The sequence below is a fragment of the Leptidea sinapis genome, chromosome Z (assembly GCF_905404315.1).
Source record: "Leptidea sinapis chromosome Z, ilLepSina1.1, whole genome shotgun sequence".
Lineage (NCBI taxonomy): Eukaryota > Metazoa > Arthropoda > Insecta > Lepidoptera > Pieridae > Leptidea > Leptidea sinapis.
The window spans coordinates 23521650-23547206 of NC_066312.1; the positions used below are offsets into that span (position 1 = coordinate 23521650).

Sequence of the window (25557 nt, forward strand, 5' to 3'; positions counted from 1 at the left end):
ATCAGCTAGATTTCCTATAAAACAGAGGTTGGAATTTTGTCCAAACTTCTGTTCGAAGAGTTAATACTTAACGACCCAGGAGCATATTTGATGACTAAACATCTCTATAATGTTTAAATGTAACATATATTCACGATTCTCGCTTGTAAATGCGAGAATCAGTAACTTAGGCGATGAGAATTTAGCCAATAGCATAAGTAATGCTGGCTACCAAGAAAGGCGCACATTGATCTCTCACTAAACCCTGCATTTCCTCTCCTCTAAACATTTTTTTTATGAAAATAAGGGACAAGACGAGCAGGACGTTCAGCTGATGGTAATTGATACGCCCTGACCATTACAATGCAGTGCCGCTCAAGATTCTTGTAAAACCCAAAAATTCTAAGCGACACTACAACTGCGCTCATCACCTTGAGGCATAAGATGTTAAATCTTATTTGTCCAGTAATTTCACTAGCTACGGCGCCCTTCATTCCAAAACACAGTAATGTTTACACATCACTGCTTTACAGCTGCAATAGGCGCCGTTGTGGTGCTGTGCATAGGAGTCTTCCACTTCCACAAGTAAAACAAGTAAATAAATTATTTCATAAGAGCTCCTTTATTATATCTTGTATTATTATTTATCAAATTTAATTATTAAAACACCAGAAAGCATGGTAGTTCCCCGGATTTCAAATGAGTTAATTTGGTCTTTCTAGTCATTGAAAGATGTTTTTTATTCGCGCGTTACAGAAACAAATTATGATACTTTAGTATGGCCCATATTTTATTATTTTTTATAATATTATACCATCAATTAAGTCAAGACGACAAGTCTACGAATATTTAGTTTTTATTTAACGTCACGCGTCGGTTCTATAAAATATACAGGTATATAATATGTTTGCGCGCAGGATAGAAATTTTGAGTTATTTTTGTTTTGCTATCCCAAAGAATATTTATTTTTAACGTGAATATTCTTACATACTGAACATTGTGTTTTTTTAATTATTATTATTTTTTAATTATTGATTATGGAGCATATCTACTGAATGAATATTGAATGTAAATATTTTTATTTATAATAGGATTCGAAATCACTTATTTAACCTTACAGTGAATATTTTTTAATTATAGTGTAAATGAAGTCGCATGTATCATTTTTTTTAAATAAAACTGTTTTCACTTTTTTTTTCTTATGGATTTTCTTTTTATTTTGTGCTCATTTTATCAGTGTTTATTTGCAAAAGTGTTTCGCTATAATAAACGCTTTCTGGGAGAAAAATAAAATCACATAAATAAATATTTATTTTTACCGGCTTTGGTTCAACTTTTATTAATGGCGCCCTCACTGAGAAAATCACAACAGACAATACATACAAACATAAGCTGCAACGGAGTAAACAAGTAAACAAAAATAAATAAATCACAGCAAATTTTTTGGTAGAAATAAAATGAAATATTTATTATAAAAAGCATAGTAACGTGCAAAGGTATACCTCATCTCTGCGACGTCTTTTGCGGCGTTTCAGCGAAAAGCAGAAGAAAGAAGTAGCCATCTCCAGCAGTTGCTGCAGTAGTTGACAATTAAGTTGATGTAGATTGTATCGTCAGCCACGTGATGCTAGCTCGGTGGCGGCGCGAATACTGCCGCAGGGCGCTTTTGCGGCCGGGCAAGAAGAGGAGCTGCGAGGACGTCCTGCCACCTGCCACCTGGAATCGGTGGGCGGTGCATCCAGCCTCTCCACACCGCGCCTACATCGGCCTTCAATTGCAGTCGGGCTCCCGATCGATACATCATATCTACGACTAATACTCTACATACACTATTTCAACATCATATTTTATCTCACTCTATAGGAGTTGTACTCACTCGTTGCTATGGGTAACGCACATTGTCAACGTTCATATACCTCATATTTAGCGCTCTATATTTTCTTTTAGATTTATTTCCTAGTTTTTTCCTTAGAGCTCTTGGAAAGTAAAATAAAATGGATATACAGATCTTCAAACATCACTTACACTGCGAGGCAAACGCTCTGAGATACCACCATGAAGCGAACAAGTTACCAAGTCTCGTTTCCATTAATTTTGGGATTTATTTGCTACTTGCGACTATAACCTCTTTAGTCAAGTTTCATGTGCGTTTTAAGAAATCCGCCTTTTCTGCTAAATTTTAAATATTGGCTCACTACTTTAATTTTAACAGCATCCTTGCATCGACCATCAACAGACAGCAATCCTTCATTTCATTGTTTTTCTTCTTCATGGAAATCATTAGGAGGTCTAATGAAGGACAGAAAAGCAATTAGTAATTTAAACTAGTCTTGATTATACTTCGCTGTCGTTATTATTTCATTTTTCAAAATTATTTATACCACGTATCAAGGAAGACATTATTTTAAGCACAATTATTGATATACTACTTAGTCTCGACAGTTTAATTATTGCCATCGTATAATAATTATAATACCTTTATCAATCTTCATCGTATACACTTCCAAGATTTGTACTGTTGACGCAACTGCAATGGCTCGGAGCATGACACCATATTTCCAAGATATTCTATTCAATCTTTATAGCTCTTATGAATAGTAATTTGCGCGAAAAGAAAAGATTTGTAGCCAAATTTACTGTACATCTTAGTTGGATTGATCTTCAGTTCACACGGAACTTGCCACATGTTCAAACTTTGAACAAACTCTCGTGTCAAATCGATATGAGTATTTCGGAGCAAAACCGCAAGTAAAGTCTGCAATATTGTAATTCCTCTGTTGTAACTAGTGGGCATTGTCGGCGGTAATCACTCTCCATGAGGCAAAGTTCAGAAGTAGATTCCTTTCTCATATTATTCATAAAATAACTCACAAACATGTCACTAAGCACACATTCACCACACAATATCGATACTAAATGTAATAGACATAAAACAGTCCCCACGATGTAGAATGGGCTAGGGAGCAGTAAAAGAAAGAGCCGTAATCTTATTCACATGCCGTGTGTAAGACAAGGATAACGATACAACTGTCGGCTGCCGTTGCGAAAACATGGGTGTCGGTTCCTAGCAGCCAGCAGGTAAGGGTTTTGTTAATTTTGTTGAGATACTATTTTGTGTTGCATTAACTCGTTATACAAAGTATCAAAATCTTTTTACCAAGAATAAAAGAAAGTTGGCAATAGGATAGGACCTTGTCACATTGACGTCAGTTTGCAAATCATAAACAAACAGTACTTTTGATTTTTGAAATGATGTGACGCCACTTAGATTTTGACCTGTCGCCAAAAGTGTTTACATTTTAAAAGTGCCGGTGGCGCGATAGCTTGGACCATTGACTCTCATCACGGAGCCCCCGGTTTGATCATAGCCCGCCACGTACAAATGTGTTTTTGGTTTTCTAATTTATATGTGTACGTTTATTAGTCGCTTTAGGTTGGCAAAGCTCTTGTGATTCCTTTGGTGTAATATATATTAGATTCGGTCATCATTTACCGCCAGGGTCACCAGTATAAACGTTTTTTTTTTATTTTTCTTCGGGACGTTCAGCTGATGGTATTTAATTCTGAGCGGCATTACAATTGCGCTCGTCACCTCGAGACATATGATGACAAGGCTCATTAATTTCACTAACTACGGCACCCTTCAGACCGAAGCACTATAATGCATACACATTACTGCTTCACGGTAGAAATAGGCGCCGTTGCGCCATAATCTAGCCGGCATCTTGTACAAAGGAGCCTCCGACTGGTAAGGTCTGGTTGCAGTTAAAAAGTTATATTTTATTTGTATTTAATTTTTATTTGAGCACACCCCGCATAGGGTCGACAGCCAAATTGAGCACGACATCGTTATCGGTGACGTTATCATGACCAAGACAATGTAGTGTGTCACCGTTCGTAAGACAATGTATAAAACATCAGCTCCACGATATCGTTTTATTACTGTTATCTTGTAATGTAAAAAAGCCGATTTTAATTCGTGGTCTTATAATTAAAGTCTGTTCGCAACTGACTTCAAAATTCAGACAAACATTCGTATGGTTGCAGATAACTCCTTCATTTTATGTTCTGCGAATACTGCAAGCTCGCTGAGGTTTATATATTGTGGGTATTGAATATTAATGAGAAACGTTCGACTATGTAACATTCCGATAAAGTTCTCAACACGACCAAAGGAGAGTTGTGCGACGAGCATAGTTTATAAGAGCATTTCGTATTAACCTCGTCTTGATGAAGTTTGCACTCCTGTCGTGTGAACTTAAGCACAAACCGTCTTTTAGATTGGCTAATAAATAGCCCTTGAGCTCAGAGTAAGACAAGCTGAAGGACAATCCATCGTACTTATAGTATAATAGCTGTAGAGTGAAGAAGGTAGAAGGTAGGTAATAACTCCAGATATAAAATATAAAACCATATTAAAAGCAATGTCTAGCTCATTGTTTATCACAAATATTCTTATATATATAATATTCTTATTTAATGTCTGATTTTCGAAGTAATACTTCTAATGGTGAGTCAGGGAAAAATTTTTAGAGTGAAATTTTTCGATGCGCGCGCATTGTCACGCAAATTCGACACCCTGACGTTAGCTGATCAACTAGACCATTTGTATCATATTTCAGCTACCAAGCCTCTTGCAACTCATATGTACTACTGAACCACAACACACCACAACCACACACACCACAACACAACCATAAATAAGTTTTAAAATAAAATAAAAAAATCTCTAATTGTATTCAAATAACTTAATGATATTTAATTGCACGTTATTTAACTAAATTATGCGGTATATTTTCATTGGTACACAAACAATACCTTCTTTATTACAATATTGTTTTTTCTATTTATACATTTCTGCCTTTGATATAAAACAAATCAAAAATAACCTCAAATAGTTGTTTGCAACACGAGTTGTGGCCAGATATAGTCAACGCACATTGTTTGTGCGTTTGTAGCAATAACACGCATTTAGATTGTGTTTAAAATATGCCTTCATATATCCAATAAATATTAAATACAATCTTAACAACTCTCAAAACACAAGTACAAGTGAAGAAATGATCTTTACCTACAAGCGGCGTTTTCGGACCGTGTTGTTTCATAATTGTTTTCAGGGCAATGCAAATCTCGCTGAAAATATTCGAGTTTATTTAATACCATCGTGTCAACTATCTACTTTTGGGGTAAGTCTATACTAAACGCGCAAAACTTCTGAAGCTCTGCTTGAAATCATCAATATAATGTAAGACGGCGCAGGCGATGGATCTGCATCAGCGTGGTAGAGTCTCATCTCTCAACGAGAAATATTAATAATCTTATTTCGAGAAATTCCCCTTTATTTAACGAATTATTAACTTGATTATTGAAACGTCACAAAATAAGCCTTTGGTCTGAGGTCCTAAAATAACTTAATGATTGGTTACTGGGCGACAATGCCATTCTAATAGCCCAAACACGTCATCGGATTTAGGTACGGCCGGACCATCGGTCAGTCCGGTGGGCGCCTTGAACCAATTGATCCGCCGTCGTACTATGTACGGTCCAGACGATAAAGTGTTAATTTAGTGCGATGGACAATGCGGACAATATGGTCCGGTACCGGACCGCGTCCGATGTGCCGGCGGGTCAAATCCGACCATGTGTTTACGCTATCAAGCTCGACTTCCGACCAGACTTCAGCATGCAGTGTAACGCAGCGGCTCTGACGCAGAAATGGATTCGGTGCAGTGCGTGGCGTCGGTCACAGATGTTAATTCATATTTCATACATATCTGTGGTGCTGTTATACTTATGTATAGAATGAACTGATACACGAGGACTTTCATACGATGCTGTACTTGTTCGAAATCAACTAAAATCCTATTTCTATTGTATTGCTAGACAGAAAGTAGTCAAAAATGCTGCAGTAAATACAAAATTCGATAACAACACCACAAAAATGTGACTAAAGACTGTGGAACAGTAAAGTAAATCCACAAAGAAAAGTAAACCTACGCTTAAACAAGTGTAATATTTAAGAGATTGCCAGACGAAAATTATAACTTGAATATATTTTTAACATTCCTAAAAAGCACGAGTCCATTAAATCCCAAACGAGAAAAAATATTATTGTGACTGTTTTCATTTTTGGCATTGCGTTTTAGTTGAATGAATGAATATGTGTGGATGAATAGGTACTTGTATGCTTTGAAAATGAAAATACTAGCACCGCCATTAAATTACTAAAATAAAAATTAAAATTCCATTACCAAGAATAAAATTCATTCATATTTATGTCAGTTTATGTATTCAAAGAAGTTTTAAATTAAAATATTTGAATCTTCAAAAGAGCAACGTGGTTGTAACACTGAATTAATTAAAGTTTTTTTTATTTCAAAAGCCAAGAAACTTAATTACTCATTTCTTATCAGATATGAACGTAATTGTTGATATTCCAATTGTTTTAATAGTATGTATGAATTATAAGGAGGAGAAACTTACCATTACCTATTTGTGTTCTTTTAGATAAAACACAAATTCAGGAGGCAAAAATGATATGTAAGTTTCTAACATTTTGTGCATTACTGGGATTGGGCGGTAAGACACAAACAGCTTTGTGGATTATTATATCGAATCGAATTAGAAATGAGGTAATCCAAAGCGTCGCAAATATGTCGGTCTCATTGAGTTTTACATCTTTGTGCCGTTTGGTGTCGAGACACTAGGCCCGTGGGGAGAATGTACAAAATACTATCTTCGCGCCTCAATAGGGCTACTGGAAAACTTTCGGTCAACGAATCAGTCTTGCTGTCAAATACGGAAATGCTGCCAGTATTCTTGGTACACTTCCCCGTAATGAAAGTTTTAATTTAATGTAATCATAGTATTGTTATAAAAACATTCATGATGTACGTACCCATCGAATAAGCCAACTGGTCAAAAAAAACTCAGAACAGACAATTGCTGAAGTGGACGTGTTCTTGAGTGGAGACCGCGACCTGGGCAACGTAGTGTAGGTAGAGTTCCTTCCGGGTGGGATTGGTGGGGCGATTTAACACGCAGAGTAGCTGGCAGCAGCTGTATGAGAACAGCTGTTAGTTGGGTTCAATGGCGGGCATTCAAAAAGACCTACGTCCTCTGGACTAATAGGTATAAGCTGATATAAAGATAATATATAATAAAGATGATGATATAAGCTTATTTATAAGACGCAACACCAGGCGATCGTAACGAAGTTCTTGGTTCTATCGGTCAATTGGTTCGAGCTGACACTGGGATGCAATGTAATCTCTATATGTGGACGGAAGTACTGCCTAACTCTCATTGCTCATATTATATTATGATGACAACTTATCTGGATTCCATTTTCATTCCGTTCGCAATAATATACTAATAAAAATACTAAATTTTATTTTTATTTATCAGAATATATAGATATATTTCCTATATTATATGCATAATTTTGACTGACGTCAATCTCTCTTGCAAGATTAAAGAAGCCACAGGACTATTGATGAGAAATAAAGTAGATGTAACAAGTAATGATCTGCCGTTTCGTGATGTTTGGAGTTATTTGTTGATTTACAATTGTGATGCCACTTAGTAGTGCCAATTGGTGGTGTAACAATTAAAGGTTTTTAAAATATATTGATTTACTTTGTCAGTCTAGTATTGGCTTACCAGTAAACAATAACAATACACCTAGTCTTAAGCTTTTTTATGAAGATAAGGGACGAGACGAACAGGACGTTCAGCTTATGGTAATTGATAAGACATTACAATGCAGTGCCCATCAGGATTCTTGAAAAAACCCAAAAATTCTGAGCGGTACTACATTTGCGCTCCTCACCTTGATACAAAAGATGTTAAGTCTTATTTGCCCAGTAATTTCACTAGCTACAGCGCCCTTACTGAAACACAGTGATGCTTACACATTACTGCTTCACAGCAGAAATAGGCGCCGTTGTGGTACCCATAATACCCATCTAGCCGGCATCCTGTTCAAAGGAGGCTCCCACAAGTAATAAAGAATACACTGTATAAATACAACATAACAAAACTGTAGAATAAGGATATTATAATAATATTCAAAGAATGAAAGGATAGCGAATGATATATACGATACAATAGCAGGAATAAGCCGATAATACTTTTACTTAAATAAGGATTACATAAATATGTAATCCTATCACAAGCTTTCGAGAACTAAATAATGATATTTTTATGGGGATAAAAAGGTTTTTTTGATCTGGCAAGCTTAGGAAAATTAATAAAACAACAATATAAATTATAATTTATACAAGAAATCGATCTTATAGCTATGTATTAGGTAAAGAATTATGAAATTAGTAATAGGCATAAAAGGCATTTATTTTCTGAAAATAAAATGAAGAATTCTTCTTTAGAATTCTTTTTGATATCATTTCTAATATACTAGACACTACTACCGCTTTGGAAACAAATGGCGCTATGAGAGAGAAGATCCGGCGCATGAAACACTCGCAGCATTCTTTCTTTTTGCGGTCTTTTTAATGAAATACACCAAATTGTACTGTCGTTGCTATTGCTATAAAATAATCATAATATACTCCCAGGCTCTCGGATCACTCAGTTGTGTGTGTATAATTTAATAAAACATTTAAATTTATTTATAGATAACTAGCTGACCCGACAGACGTTGTTCTGTTCATAATAAAAAAAAACTGTTGCGGATGGAAATTTGGAAAATCCGTTCTTAGCTTACCTCTACTCGGTGAAAAGAATATTCCTACCAAATTTCAAGTCTTTAGCTCTAATGGTTCCAGAGATATCGTGATGAGAGATTTCCACGTATATAGTCAATATACGTGGAAATCTCTTATATATATATATATATATATATATATATATATATATATATATATATATAGATACCTGAACAGTGGCTGAGACTTTATTATAAAAGTGTATACATTTACTCTTAAAGCTATTTATATGTATCTTATGAAGCCTACTAGAATAAGTTACAAGCAATCCCTTATTTCTAATGCTATATATAATGAAAATCACTATTAAGAGCAAAAGGTGATGTTTGTGAACGTATATTAAATTTTCATAAATGTACTGACAATGAAAAGTCATAATATTTATTTCTTTAAAATTTTCTCTGAGAGACTGTCTATAACCAAGCTGATATATTATAGCACGAACAGCTCTCTTTTGCAGAGCAAACACTATAACAATATCAGCAACATGACCCCACAGCGGTATTTTATACCGTACGTACGTCATGATACTGTAAAAATAACTGAAGTACACTAATCTAGTTGGTCGCAACATTAGTGTACTCTCTCATCTTTAGAAGTAGTAGTTAGTCTTGGAAACATTATGAATTACCTTATATTAAATAAATCGATGGTCAAAAAGATAAAAAAATCACTTGGTTGACGACACGGGCTGCCGTCAGCCATACATTCATATAGATAAGTCCTAAGTGTACTGTGTCTGTACATATATTTAATGACGTTGTACATATAATAATATAGCCATTTATTCAGTCAATTTTATGTTATTAAACTTTTAACATCGCGGAACTTTAACATTGTAATTATTATGACGGGTACTCACGATATATATTTTAGTAGTACAATGTAGTATTTGTGTCAATGTGTCAAGTGTTTCTCGCCGCCTCCGCAGTCCCGCCGCGACCACGATTCATGCAATTGGATCGAAATAGCGGCATCAATTCAATAAAATATATTTCGTGACTACCGTCATAATAATTACAATTTTATGTTAGTTTGCTAATAATCCTCTGGTGTTGCAAGAGATTGTGGGCGGCGGTGATCACTTAACAACAGATGACCCGTACGCTCGTTTGTCCTCCTATTCCATAAAAAAAATGATATGAAATAGGACGCTGATTGTGATATTCAAGTTGTATAATCATGTAACGTCGCTAACATAGCAGTAGATTTATCATTCACCAACAGGATACTACTGAGCACTATGCTAGCATATCATTCAATTAACACAATGTCAGCGTTTTTAAGCGCTTGTATGAAAACAGAACGATATGTCACAAGTTTACCAGTGGGAGACTCCTTTGCACAGGATACCGGCTAGATTATGGGTACCACAACGGCGCCTATTTCTGCCGTGAAGCTGTAATGTGTTAACATTACTGTGTTGGTCAAAAGGGCGCCGTAGCTAGTGAAATTACTGGACAAATGAGACTGTACATCTCATGTCTCAAGGTGATGAGCGCAATTGTAGTGCCATTCAGAATTTTTGGGTTTTTCAAGAATACTGAACGGTACTGCATTGTAATGGACAGGACGTAACAATCACCATCAGCTGAACGTCCTGCTCATCTCGTCCCTTATTTTCATCAAAAAAAAAAGTTTCATATAACTAAGGTAACGTTAAACAAAGCGCTGATATACGTATTGATCGTTTAATTTCACTTATTATCGCTTATTTAACAGACGTTGTAATAGCGCCGGTGTGAATCAGGCCTAAATTAAGTTGTCATTCAGGTGACGTTAGTATTTCGAGTTTCTCATCATTATTATGCACATTTCATTTTACACACAATCTGGTTTAAGCGTTGTTTAATATGAATATAGCCGTTGATAATATGCATTAAATTTAGGCGAAATTAATTGTTTTTATCTCTAAAGTATATCAATGTAACATAATAGTTAAATTCATTGTAACACCTTTGTGCATAATTTAGATAAGGTAAAGAAACGTATAGAGGTCGATTAGTTCAATGTCGACCATTTATTGATTTCCCCCCTCTGTGCTTTGTGGGTAAACGGGTGGTCATTCTAAGTACTAGACAATGCCTTTGTAGAATCAGTTTAAAATAATAATGAATCTAGAAATGGTTACACGACTTAGGGCGGATTCAACTGAAATTCAGCGAAAATTATATTATGTATTTAAATTGGAACAAATAACGGGGAAGGCGTTCAATAACGGTGATAATTTATGATTAGATGATGATCTACGTATAGCCTACCGCGGAATGATCATCAACCTGAAGCTAAATTTGGAATACATCAGGAGCTTGTGAGGCATTTTACCTGTTTGAAGAGTCGGGAAAGGTCCTCGTTGGTAAACATTTCCCGGTCAATACAAGATTATTTTTACGAGAGGTATGATAACACATTTAAATAAAATAAATACATGTCAAAAGCAATCCTTTACAACTGTACCTGACGTCGATAGAATCGACCAAGCATCTCTAGAATATTATTATTAATAAATAAACAACGATTTATTTTAACTGTATTATAGATTGATGGACGGGTCAGGATGCCATTATTATAGATTGATAAAAAATCTGGGTTAAGTAATAAAAGTATTTATAATGCGACATACTATAACAGAAAATATAGAACTATTGACAACAAAAATTAAAAAGTTACAATAAAAACTTCAAAAACAAAGGTGTGATGGCACGAAAATATCATGACATGTACCTAACTGTAATTAAACTGCAAACCGTACTGACGCAACAGGACGAGCGCAAGAGGGAGAACGGGAGGGGGCTTCACGTTCCAGCGTTCCTTCTTAATTGATATGACAGAATGTTGTGTAGATAATTTTCGCGATTCACGTGAAAATACAATATTATGTTTAAGCGTCTTTAGTTATAACAGGGTACAAAAATGTTTGATTTTTCATAAAAAGAATTTTGGAAATGGAACCATTCCTCGATAATTAAAAACAGCACGGAATGCCACACGGTGCGTTCAACTTAGCGTCTGGGTCTAGCCACTACAGCGGCCAGTGATTAATTCTGAACACAGATAAATAAAAGTGTCGCGTCTGAAATGCTCGGACGTGTGAATGAACATTTGAATATCGATTAGTTTCATTTCTTTTTCTTTAGAGCGTTTTATGTGAATCATCTACTGCGGCGGGATAGACCAGTTTTTGGGGTTTGTTTTGCGTTCAAATACTTTGTGGGTATGTAACGTACGGTCGGGTAATCGGCTGGAGTCGACTAAGGCTGCGAGATCAGTAATCTAGACACAATTTAAATTATGTATTAACAATTTTTATTTCATGTTATAAAACATGTCTTGATGATGTTTTCATTGGTTTGTATGGTCTTATTGAACACACCCGTGCTATCGTTTGGTAAAGCGGCTTTTGTACAATTCAGGGTAGCCATGTTCCACTAACTGTTAACTATAGCTCACTGTTAAGATTGATTCTTTTCATGAATCTTATTATATCTTTTGCAGTGAGCTGACGTATCTCAAGTAGTTGATGTATTGGCCTTTCCAAAGAGATGCTACGTTTACGCAGTAAAGGCCCACATTCAGTAACGGGGTTTCATCTGCACTATAACAGAATCTACACGCTCTACAATATCTGAGGTCTGTGATTGAGAGGAGTTTATTTAATCTGCACTGCAGATTCCGGGCCCCTGTTAGGGTCCTGGTTGGATGAGGGTTTTGTAACGGGTTAAGCCCGGGGTGTTGTCTAGTATTTGTTAAACTCTTGTGAACATGAGGTGTCAGGAAGGTTGATTTAACAAGACACCTTGAGACACCACAGAAGGGTTCAGGACTAAATTGAGTGCTTTTGGCACCAATCACTAAGGGTATTGTTGATTTATAAAACGCAGTGAAAATAAAATAAATATAACATTTGTATTTTTTTTGCTATCCAAAAAAATAGTTTTAAAAGTTCAAACAATATTTGTGTTTTTAACTATTACACTAATTTGCCTTAGAGACTAAAAATTTAAGTGATTTAAATTTGAATATATTTAGTTATAGAACAGCCACACTGTTAAAGTTAAAATCATCAATGACATTGAATTAACATATGAGTTCTAGCTCTAAAGGTTGATGCATCCAATATACAATAATTAATATTTATACATTTAGTTATTTATTACCTTTCATGAAATAATTTTTATTATTTAAACACGACGCATATCAGCACCTTCCAAACTAAGTCGTTATGTATATTACAGCCATTGTAAAATACTCTATTCGATTGAAAAGAGTGGCTGTTGAGTTTCTCATAAATGTTCTTCTCACGAGCTCAACTAAATTTAAAATGTAAATTCAGTAATTTACAAGAAATATTTTTAGTGATGATTCAGAAGCGCTTAGTTTAAGCCTATTTGAATAAAGTTGATTTGACTTTGACTTTGAAAATTGCTGAAAGATAAGTACACTGAGCACTAAACAAATTAAAAAAAGTTAATCATAGAAGTTAAAGAACGAGCGCATTCATTCCGAGACCGACTTCGCTCGAATCGAATTTTAATCGATTTAACAACAAAATCTTAAATAGAATGTAGAGGTATGTATTTACACAATAAAACATTCCTCACAGCTAACCTAAACAATATAAACATATTTCTGAATAATTATAAAACCTCTTATATTTACAATTAATCGATGCAATATATAGTTTTCATAGATATTTGGTATTAATCATACACATAGTATTTAATCAAAACACATAAATAATTGTAGTAAATAGTTTTAATATTTATCGATATAAACTTCGTGTTGTGTATACCTATAGTAATATCGAAGAAAATATCCTAGATCATTTATACGTTTACATAGACTATAATAGCTGTGAAAACGTTGAAAAAATTTAGTTTAAATTAACCGCTATATTGAGCAATTCACACTAACGCGAAGTGTCATACATTTCGCGGATAAGACTTTAAATTTGTTAATAATTCACTGAGCCAGTTTCTTATTATTTTTGAAATGTAATAACCTTCAACGAAATAATTTATAACATTAAAAAGAAGATGTATGTTAAGGCGCTCTAAAGATATAGCGTGACCAGGAGAAATAGGGGTTAATTTTTAGGGTTCCGTTACCAAATAGCAAAAACATCATATCTGTTTATCCGTCCGTATGTCACAGCCATTTTTTTCCGAAACTATAAAAATTATACTGTTGAAACTTGGTAAGTAGATGTATTCTGTAAACCGCATTAATATTTTCATACAAAAATAGAAAAAGAAGCAATAAATTTTGTGGGTTCCCCATACTTACAACTGCTAAGTTGTACGTGAGTAAAGTGTAAATACACACAATAGATCTCAGCCAAAGTGTATACATATAAGTAAGTTGAACACTGAATATTTGTAACAAATAATATACTAATAGTTGTGAGAATGGTAGTTTGTTACCTACTGTTGATTTATTCCAGAGATCGCAGATACATTACTAATTTTAATAAAATGCGTGGCCAATTTTGAAAGAGAACAAGTATTATTGCCTTATAAATTCTATATTTGAAAGGCTTCCTTTGCCTGAGAATACTACATAGCCTTCAGTAATGAAGAGTTATAAATATAAGTGGGGCTTCATTTCTGCACAATCCCAAGCCATAACTAAAATACATATTAAAACAAAACTGTTAATATTATTTCAATTATTTGTCCAGTGGCTATTGACTCTGGCTACTAAATGTTCGAAAATGTAAGCTTATGTTTGATGAATATGCTCATTTTCAAGACGCGATCCTCAAAATGTACGGGCAGTCATAGAGTAGACTGGCCCCTACTCTACTCTCAAAATTGCAGAGACGGAGATAGCCTTCCTACCAAACACAGATACCCGGGGTATTGTGCGATGCAAATGACGGACTTTCAAAAAAAAGGCTGTCTACCTATGCTAATAGTAGTATTTTTCAAAATGACTTCCTTAGAAGACAGGCGAACTCTAATCGATCTTATCTTAGTATTAAAACTTTTAAATGACAAGATTGACTGTCCTCAGCTTCTGAATAAAATTAATTTTCGTGTCCCTAGTAGATATCCTCGGAAGCAAATTGCTCCGCTAGTTCCACCGGTTCGAAGATGTATGTTTGGAGCGAACTCTCCTATTCCTAGGCTGTGCAAGATGGTAAACATATATAGCGATTACATCGATATTAATTTCACGACTTCTGTCTATACAGTTCGTAAATTATTTGTATGTAAGTTTAGTGAATAAAATGTAGTCATAATAATTATGTTTCTTAGTTTTATAATATATATATAATAATCTTAAATAATAATAATTTCAAACCAAATCATTTAACCATTATTACTTGTTAGCCTATATTTTTTTTCCCCTTAAACTAATATTTACTTTGTGAATATTATTAAAGCATGTGGTAGATACCTGTAATTGTTTGTTACATTAAGCACATTATATTTAGTCTATATTATAAATATATAACGCATCAATGTAAACAAATGTTGGTATTTCTATATAAATAAATAAATAAATAAAATATTATGCTCAATTTAGTATCCGGGGTATACATACAATCTTGTGACACCTCCGGTAGAAATAGCAAAAGGATTCCCCTAATGTCAAAAAGATTACGTTTAACGTAGAGCGGGATGCTGTGGTTTTGGTGGTTTCTCATCGACAAGCAATACTATGGTCTTCCCAGAACACAACAGGCAGCTAGAGCGACCGGGAGGAATTTTCCGACACTGCTAAAAATTTTAATTCACCATCTAAAGTTAGTTATGCCAGTCGACAACTTTTCGTTTTGTTTAAACATTATTTTACATATTAAATGTTATGTATTATTTATATATTATATGTAACGAAATGTTTGACAAAACTTGTTGTTCTTACTTCTAATTAAATCGATTTAAGTTTTATTTAGGTTATCAAATGTGTTTTTTTATTTAGGTTAACAAAAGATACGTCTATCTTTTCTGACTGTTTCTTAGATTTAATAATTTTAATTTCAAATGCCGAAATGGGTTATAAAAAGGTAGTTAAGTGATTGTATCTTTAGAGGGCTACTTTGAAAGATAATATCAAAGAGTCTGATAATTCTATAGAAGACATGGTTTTTGAAAAAATTAAAAGTAAACCGGGTTTGCCAGTTGAATTAGACTAGGAGTTGGTAAACTCAGTGGGCTGTATGTAATAAACTGGTATATTGTGTATATGTATGTAGTAACACGTCAACGACATGTTTACAACAGTAAAAGATCAACCTGATAACTAACTGATATGAATAACATCATAATATAAAAACAAAAAAAGTCAGTATTATGCAGTTAAAAAAATCTTTTATGACTTTAATAAGAGGTTGTTGACTGGTTTTTTAATTTGAGTTTATTATTGAGTTTCAGGTAGAAACATGAAAGCAGAATAAATGCAGTTGAGATGAGAGCGTTGAGGAGTATGATAGGAGTTAAACTGAGTGACAGGATAAGAATTAGTGAGATAAGGAAACGTTGTGGCCTGAAAGAAGATGTTGTGACAAAAATTGAGAAAGGTATGCTGAGATGGTTTGGACATGTCGAGAGAATGAATGAAGAACGATTGACGAAGAAAGTGTATAAGGCCAGTGTGAATGAAAGTGTTGGAAGGGGTAAAACGACCTAGGCGGACGTTTCAAGATCAAATCAGGGTCGTCTTGAAAAAAGGCCAGATCAAGAGTACCCTAAACCGGAGAGCATGTATGAAAGGATTAATGAAAGTGGACGAAGCGAAACAAGTATATAAGGATCGTAGCAAGTGGAAAGAAGTGGTCTCTGCCTACCCCTACGGGGAAGAGGCGTGATTTTATGTATGTATGTTCAGGTTAATCTTCGAAACATATTTGAAAAAAATCTTTCCCAATTGCACCGTATATAAAGCAAAAAATATAAATATAATTAAAGTAATGTTGCATTGTGATTTGCATAATGTAATTAATATAATAATGAACATTTATTTGTTAAGAACATAAGGTAAGATTATAACAGAACCGTCATGTTTCGCATTTTTTATAAATAGCATGTAAGACATTATAATATAAAGTAAACGAATAATTAACTTTGTTTTAGTGAAGTAAAAGCGTAACCTGATGTTAGGTAATCACCGCTACCCACAATCTACTGTTAAACCAGAGGAATCACAGGAGCGTTGCCGGCCTTTTAGAAAAGTGTACCTACGTACTCATGTCGTACCGTTCTGGAACCATCACGAAAGAAAGTTTATTCCACAGTTTGGTTGTACGTGGAAGAAAGAAGAAAACCACAGTGTGGAGAATCGCCACACATCTAGTGAAGATGAAATCCAAGTATGTGGCGTCATCATTTAGCAGGCTCAAGAACAATACTAATAAAATCTAAAATCACTCAAGTGCGAGTCAATTAAAGATTAACCCCCTTATTCATAATGGTCCGCTAACTTTAAACAGCCGCTAAGGAGTGTTTTTTCTCATTCTGACTTAGGTCAATAGAAGAAGACAGAGTGCGATTAGCAATGCTTTAAGTTAGCAGACTATTATGAATAAGGGGTTAACTATTTTATTAGAATCCAGATAATAATGAGTCATCCGTCAATCGATCCGCATTTCAATATTTCAAACTAAATTTCCGTATCCATATAGAGACATTAAACAAAACTGTTCTCTCACATTCATACAAATACCAATCTTAAAATGACAGACTTTTTTATCGAAAAGGAGGACAAACTAACATACGGGTCACCTGGTATTAAGTGATCACCGCCACCAACACCGCACAGGATTTTTTTTATGAAAATAAGGGACAAGATGAGCAGGACGTTCAGTTGATGGTAATTGATACGCCCTGCCCGTTACAATGCAGTGCCGCTCAGGATTCTTAAAAAACCACAAAAATTCTGAGCGGCACTACAACTGCGCTCGTCACCTTGAGAAATAAAATATAAGTCTCATTTGCCCAGTAATTTCACTAGCTACGGCGCCCTTCAGGCCGAAACACAGAATTGCTTACACATTACCGTTTCACAGCTGAAATAGGTTCCGTTTTGGTACCCATAATCTAGCCGGCATCCTGTACAAAGGAGCTTCCCACTGGTATGTTACTCTAACAACAAAATCAGAAATAATAATTTAGCACAGATTTATATGAGCACAGAGTAGGGACGGATACTTACTTATATTAGGTATTATAAGTATTACGCACTTTTTGAAAATTCCAATAAGTACGGTTTATGAGATATAGATGATGACAGAACGGCGGACGGACGAAAGGATAGGTAAGGTCTGACTAAAGTCTAACACACGCACGAGTACAAACTTGTGCCTCTTATGTCGCGGCCTTCAAATCGTTATAATGTGATAGCTAATAATTATTCTTTGACGCATTTATTAGGTATTCATGTTAGACTCCACGTTATCGATTCTAGTTGGTAGGACGCGCGGCCCTATGTGCACGACACTAATTGTTTAACATCCAACCTAAAATCAACCATAACTGTATTTGAATACGTTTGAGAATATTGATTTGAGCTCAACTTACATTGAATGGAACTTTATTTATAGCATCAGTTTTACCCATATTATATAAGACAGTTACTTGTACAAGTACATGCTCTTACTAAATATAAAAATATACTTAAAAATTGATTAAAAACTAACATTAAAACTTGTTAAGCCAATTTGGATTGAAATCTAAACGGTCTTGGTCTCTAAATGTATTGTCACATGATATACATATAAATAGGATCACCGGTGTGTGAAAATATATTCAGGAGTTTTAGGCATATAATAATAAAAAAGCAGCCTATCCGGCCATTAAAGTGATAATATGATTTAATCTGTACCGCCTCACGTGATTCGACCCCTTTGCGCCCACTCTCCCTGAGATTTAAAGGTCGAATGTCTGCCATTTCGTATTTCAATATTTGCATTTCATCGGAAAGCTCGAATAGCAGTCGAGTTACAGAACTAGTTAAAAAATTTTCACAAAATAAAAAAGTTTCTATAAAGGAGATTTCCCACTACACTACAATTTCCCTGCTTGTCTAGCAGAAAGTATTATTTGTTATTAAATAATGTTTATTGTTGATGAAATTGAAAATACTGTTTTTTGTCCGAAATGGTAACAGTGTATACGATAGAGGCATATCTGTCTTATATATATAAAGAGAATGTATGTTCCCTAATAACTCGTAAACTATTCGACCGATCTCAATGAAATCTTTTGTAATAAATTCGTTGAAGCTCAAGAAAGGTTAACATAATATATAGTTTGTCGTGTCGTTGTTGTGTCGATCCTACCCACGCATTTACCATATCTCTCGAACCGTTTATTGACAGAATAACGTCTGTCGGGTCGGCTAGTTATAAATACATAAACGATTATGAATAAAGAATTATATGGAAAGTTCAATGGGCTAAGAACACGTTTAAAACTACTATAAGCGTTATATTATGAAGAAGGCTTACCGCCTTTTTATTATCCTGGGTATTAGCAACTATCACAGGTCTTCTAGTCAGTAGTGACTACTGCAGGCAGTCGTTGTGACAGGACGTGTATATATTATTATAGTGTTATAAAATAGTTTTACTTTTATCTCAAACATCCTAACTAAAGAACTTAATTTCGAGTGCGTACTGCAATAACCGTGTTTCGTTGTGCTACCTAAAGTGCTTATTAATCAACCATTAGAGTAAAAGAAACGCAGTTAAAATCTGGCACCGACGCATCTACCTGAGAGATTATAAAGGTGCGTATTAAGTACTTAGCGGGGTGATAAGCGGGGCGATAAAAAACTTATCAAAAAAAAATGAGTGTCTCTAATTCTCCTACTAAAAAGTTATCAGAGAAGATGATATCAACGGGAAATAACAGCAGTTCCCAACCTGATCTGTCTAAGCTTCTATTAGACGTAGCTGAACCGGTATCAAGAAATGTCTCATTGCGAAAAAGAAAAGCACCTGATAATGACTTTTTTAGCCAACTCAACACATTTAAGAAAGAAGTTCTAGATATACTAAAAGAATCTAGCAGACGTCATAACGAGAGTATCACTACAATAAGTGAGAATACTACCTCCATCCGAGAACAGTTACAGGACATCAAAACCACAACAGAACACCTACTCACTGAAAATAAGAAATTAAAATCGGAAATGGTAACATTAAAAAATACAGTAAAGCTCAACGAAGAAAAAATTTCTGAACTACAAACTGAAATCTCAGAAATAAAGACGTGCTTTCAAACAAACTTACAATTGCAATCTCCAGTAGTAAGTTCTTATAACGATGTAATAACGGAAATTCAAGAACGTGTAGAGCGAAGTAAAAATGTAGTAATATTTGGTATCCCCGAACAGCACCTGGAAAGCCGGGAAGCAAGACAAGAGGTCGATAGTTCTAAGGTAGACGAAATCTTAAAATGTATTTGCCCTGATTAATTACCAAATGTCAAGAAAATCCTACGTCTTGGAAAATATAATAATAAAAAAGGACGACCGTTAAAAGTATGTTTTACATCAGAAGAAACGGCTAAATTAATACTACGTAACAAAAACTCTATCAACTTAGAAGGAGTCCGAATCTATTCCGATCAAACTCCGCAACAGATAAAATACTTAACAGAACTTAAAAATAAACTCAAAATACGACAGGAGAATGGTGAAGAGCACCTAACTATTAAATATATCAAAGGAAATCCAAAAATTATTAAACAAGCATCAAAAAACTAAATAAAGACCAAGAATCAACAGATCTAGATATCAATACATACGAAATAACTAATAATTATGCCGACGTCACAATCACAAACAAAACATTAAAATTTCTATACGCAAACGCTCGAAGCTTAGTAAAGCCTGGTCAACACGATGAACTTAGATGTATCATAGAAAGTTTTAAAGCAACATTGAATGTTGTCATTATAACTGAGACATGGATTAAAAATGAACTAGACGCTCAGAGACTTAACTTACCAGGTTACAATCATTACTATAACCATAGAACTACAAGTGGAGGTGGTGTGTCAATATACGTGCACAAAAATTTAAAACAGGAATTTCTAGATGATGAATGTGAAGACTTCAACCACTTTCTATGGATTCATTTGAAAAATCTCTCTCTAGACATTGGGGTCATATATAAACAACCTTCCTCAAATGTGAAAAAGTTTTTGGAGACGTATAGTAACCAACTTTCGCGAAGAAGAAGAGCATTAGTTTTTGGAGACCTAAATCTAAATCTACTCAGTAAAGAAAACTCCATCAAAGAATATAAGATAGTACTAAAGGAAAATGGTATGAGAGTATTGAATAAAATTGACAAAGATCACTGCACACGCAAAACAGAAACCACTGCAACGTTATTAGATCATGTGTGTACCAGCTTAAAAAATAACACTTTCCATATGGCTCTCATCGAAAGTTCTTTTTCAGATCACAAACAAATTTATCTAGAAGTAAAGAGAGTCAAACCTGAAGCAAATAAACGAGTACAGTATGAAGCCGTTAATTATAAACAATTATTTTTCACATTAAAAGACATGACTGAGACTAATCTGTATAAAGACTTTAACTTATTAGAGTCTACTCTATTAAAAGCAATATCACAAAACAAGGCAACGAAAATTAAAGTTCAAAATCAACCCCAGAAAGATTGGATTAACAAGGATTTGATTGCTTCTATAAACAAAAGAAATATTCTCTGGCATCAATTAAAGCGTTCTCCTGAAGACAAAGAACTAAAACAAAATTTCTTGCAGGAAAGGAGCTCGGTACATGTTGCTATACAAACTACGAAAAATCAGTACTACTATGACGCTTTCAATAAGTGTGAGAAAAATCCATTAAAAATGTGGCAACTTATAAATAATTTAGCACATAATAAAATAAAAAAAAACCTAATAACACCTGCAAAACTAGATACTCCTTCAGGCCAAATTACAGAAAGTAAAGATATTTGCGAATATTTTAATATATTTTTTTCTAATATTGGAGCTGAACTAGCTGGCCAAATTCCTCAAAAATATCATACTACTCAAAAGATTTTAACGGCTGATAATACTTTACAAAATGACTCAGCCCTACATAAACTGAAACTTGCCACTGTAAACGAGGTAGAAAAAATAATAAATAATTTGGACTCAAACACAAGTTCTGGTATAGACAAAATTACAACTAAAACCATAAAATGCGTTAAATCTTTAATAGTAGAAAGTCTCACTCATTGTATAAATAAGTGCTTTACTGACGGCCATTTCCCCGATTCTTTAAAAATAGCCAAAGTGAGTCCATTACATAAGGCAGGAAGTAAAACCAATCCGAACAACTACAGACCAATATCAGTACTACCTATATTATCAAAAATATTTGAAAGAATTTTACATAATCGTTTAAACGAGTACCTTTCATCTAAAAATTTCTTATTTAAAAAACAATATGGTTTCCGGCCTAAATCAAATACTCTTACTGCGGCAATGGATTTAATTACATCATTAAAACTCAGCATAGATCAGAAACATGTAATTCTTGGTATATTCATCGATTTAAAAAAGGCGTTTGACACTGTTAGCCATGAAAAACTTTTAACTAAATTAAAATCCATAGGAATAACTGGATCGGCCTATGAAATCTTTCAGTCATACCTCTCAAATCGATACCAAATAACGAAATTAGGAGATACCCAGAGCAGTCCACAATTAGTAACTTATGGCGTTCCACAAGGTTCAATTATTGGACCGTTATTATTTTTAATTTACATAAATGATATTCATGAAATCGGTTTATAAGGAGATATAACATTATACGCTGATGACACAAGTTTATTCTACACGGGTCAATCAATAAATACCATAGTAAAAAAAGCACAACATGACCTTGATCTTCTACATGAATGGTTGCAAACAAATTTACTAACCATAAATACAAGCAAAACAAATTATATTATATTCGCTGCAAAAAATAAAGAAATTGGTCATTACAACCCATTGACTATAAACAGTCAAGTTATTGACAATGTTAACAAAGAGAAATACTTGGGATTAATTCTTGATCCTCAATTAAAGTGGAAACCGCATATAGAAAGTGTGCGGAGCAAACTTACATCCCTAACAGGAGCATTTCGTGGAATGGCCCGATGCCTCCCAAAAAAGGTGCGGTATTTAATATATAATTCCATGATAAAGCCACATATAGAATATTTAGTGGAAATTTGGGGAACGGCGGAAAAAACTAACTTAAAAAGCTTACAAATAAGTCAAAATAAAATTATTAAAACTTTGTTTCGATACAACTACCTAACTCCTACTGTTCAAATATATCGGGAAACAAAATTAATGAATTTAAATCAAATATATAAATATAACACATGTAAGAAAAATTTTAACTAAGGATTTACATACACAAATTACATTCACAAAAAGAATAAACATTCAAAAAATTCTAACAAGACAAGCCCTCAATATTGCTTAATAAAACCTAGAACAAAATATGGAACAAGAAATATAATGTACGAAGGGGCAAAATTGTATAACAACCTCTCAAAAGATATTAAAGAATTACAGTCATTAAATGTTTTTAAAAAAACGTTAAAACACCACATTTTGAAGGATTTCTCATAACTTATTTTATTAGACCGCTTCCGGCTATGACCATGAACGAGACCTTAATAAACAAATACCCTCATAGCTGTCATTATAATAAATAATAAAATAGTGTAGGTATTTTATTCATTACTGTAAACATTTATTTTATACTTTACCCACCTATTTCGTTATTAATGTATCTACCTAATTAGTATTTATTGTAACTCTGTGTAATTATTGTAACTTTAAATATAACGTCTTAAATTGTGTATAGTATATAACGATTTGCCGCTCAATATATGTATCATGTTAGTTTAAGTATCTCAGTAAGTGAATTTGTATTCTTTTTGAGATAATAAATATTCTGAAATCATAGTAGTGGGACCAACAAATGACGTCACACCCGGATGCCATAAGTAGGGCTAGACTTTGTAATACATCTTAAATTATATAACTTGTACATACAGACGTTTACAGAAAACATGAAATAAGGTAACCGATGTATTATAAACAAAACATGCAAATGTCTTCATAATGTTATGTCTTCATATTGCTCACATAAAATACCCTTATTTTATTTACAGTGTTGTGTGGCTTAGAGTATTTTCTGCAGTAAATAACTCTTCATACTTTTTAGTTAGTTTACATTTTTAACTTATTAGAAAGAAAATTTTCAAAGAAATTTTTTAAGCAAATTATAAATTTTCAAAAATCAAGATGTTAAGATTCTGTCTGAACGGTTTTACCCCGTTTTTCGAAAATCAAATTTTCATCAGATCTCGACGTTTTAAGGTCCTAGGAAGCTTCCCTGACAATTCCCGCGATGGTGTCTGCACGTCAGTATGTAGGTATGTGTGTATGGAAGTATGTAAACCTCTTATAACTTTGAACGGCTCTAAAAATTAGATTGTAAATACAATTTGGACCGGTAGACTTTGTTCTTTTTTTTCATGTGATTTTTTTGGAAATACTTTTAAACGGATTTACAGATCCATTCCAAACTAATCAGCTCTGAGCATCAAAAAACCACGTCGATCCCCACCAAGCCGGTCAAAATCGGTTGATTTGTTCGTGAGTTATCGTTGACGAAAGAAAACCAAAAAAAGTGTTTTTTCGGAATTACTTTGAAATTCCGAGTTCGATCAATTGAAACTCAAAGATTCTTCATAACGCTCAAAGTCCTGCGTCACCAACCGCGTGATTATCGGTTCATTCGTTTAAAAGTAATTACGGATTAAAAATATGTATATAAAATAGGGTTTTATTAAACATCTATCAGACAAGAAAACTAGTAGCTCTTTAGTTAAACATCTCATTGCAGCATTTTTCAGACTTTTTTAGTGGAGCAGAGAATACCTCAATTTCTCCAACTGTAATGATCATAGCATTGTCATGGTATAAGTAACGTGTAATGGGTATAACTTTTAACAGACAACAAAACATATGACAGTTAACTCTTTAATTAAACAGACACACAAACATCTCATTGCAGCATTTTTCAGACTTTTTTAATACAGCAGAGAATACCGCAATTTCTCGCCATGGTATTGTAACGTATAGTGGGTAGACTTCTTAATATTGCAACCTAATCCGCGCGTGTCGGAAACACGTTACGGTTGTTTTACCTTTCATTCCACATCGGATCGGCAGGTAGGATATTGCATTGAATCTGATCTGTCCGTGAATGTATGTTCGTTAGATCGCTTTTATTTAGTTTCCTTTTTTCATATGCTTTTCAAGAGCCGTAGTAGACTTTGATTAGGTTTATTTGTAGCTGTTGTACTGTTTTTGAATTTTGTTTGTTTTAATTTTGTTTTTCTAATTGAAAGAGCTAGTTTGATGACATGCAGTTGACATATTCTATCTTTAGTTCTCAGGTTAGCGTTGATATGATTGTGTTATGTGTGTGTTTTACATGAATACGTGTCTTATAAACGCTATATAATAATAATTAATAGAATAATCACCAAAAATGTTACTCAAAGTATTTTTATTTATTTAAATATTACAATAAAGATGAAACATTTCGCTATAAATACGCACTGCATTTAAATTATATAAATATACCTAATATTGTAATTTTAATAGACACTCTGACTTCTTCTCATGTCCAAGTTAGTTCAGTAGGAGCCTAGGGCTGCTGCTTCGACTGCCGAAGACAGCAAACATCGCAAATATATCGGTCTTAGCGAGTCTTACATATTTGTGCCATTTGGTGGTTCCGCGTACAGATAGTTTTATTAATTATAATCATTAATTTATTAATTTGTTCTACACCCTCAATTATGTAT

General features: G+C 33.9%; 1 protein-coding gene across 3 annotated transcripts in view; it reads right to left on the reverse strand.

The window, feature by feature from the left end:
• LOC126978702 (tetratricopeptide repeat protein 39B-like) overlaps positions 1–25557 on the reverse strand; it is a 108302-nt gene that overhangs the window by 55819 nt on the left and 26926 nt on the right. The window contains exon 2 of one of the 3 annotated variants that reach the window (XM_050827719.1): positions 6878–7038. The exons of 1 other annotated variant lie outside the window; for it this stretch is intronic. Coding sequence is in view for 1 of the 2 variants with exons in the window: in XM_050827717.1 (XP_050683674.1) it covers positions 1482–1541 (60 nt within the window). In the remaining variant the exon portion in view is untranslated. Of the gene's footprint in view, positions 1–1481; positions 1794–6877; positions 7039–25557 lie in introns of those variants that run through there. One more of the 3 variants, XM_050827717.1, reaches the window with a different exon arrangement.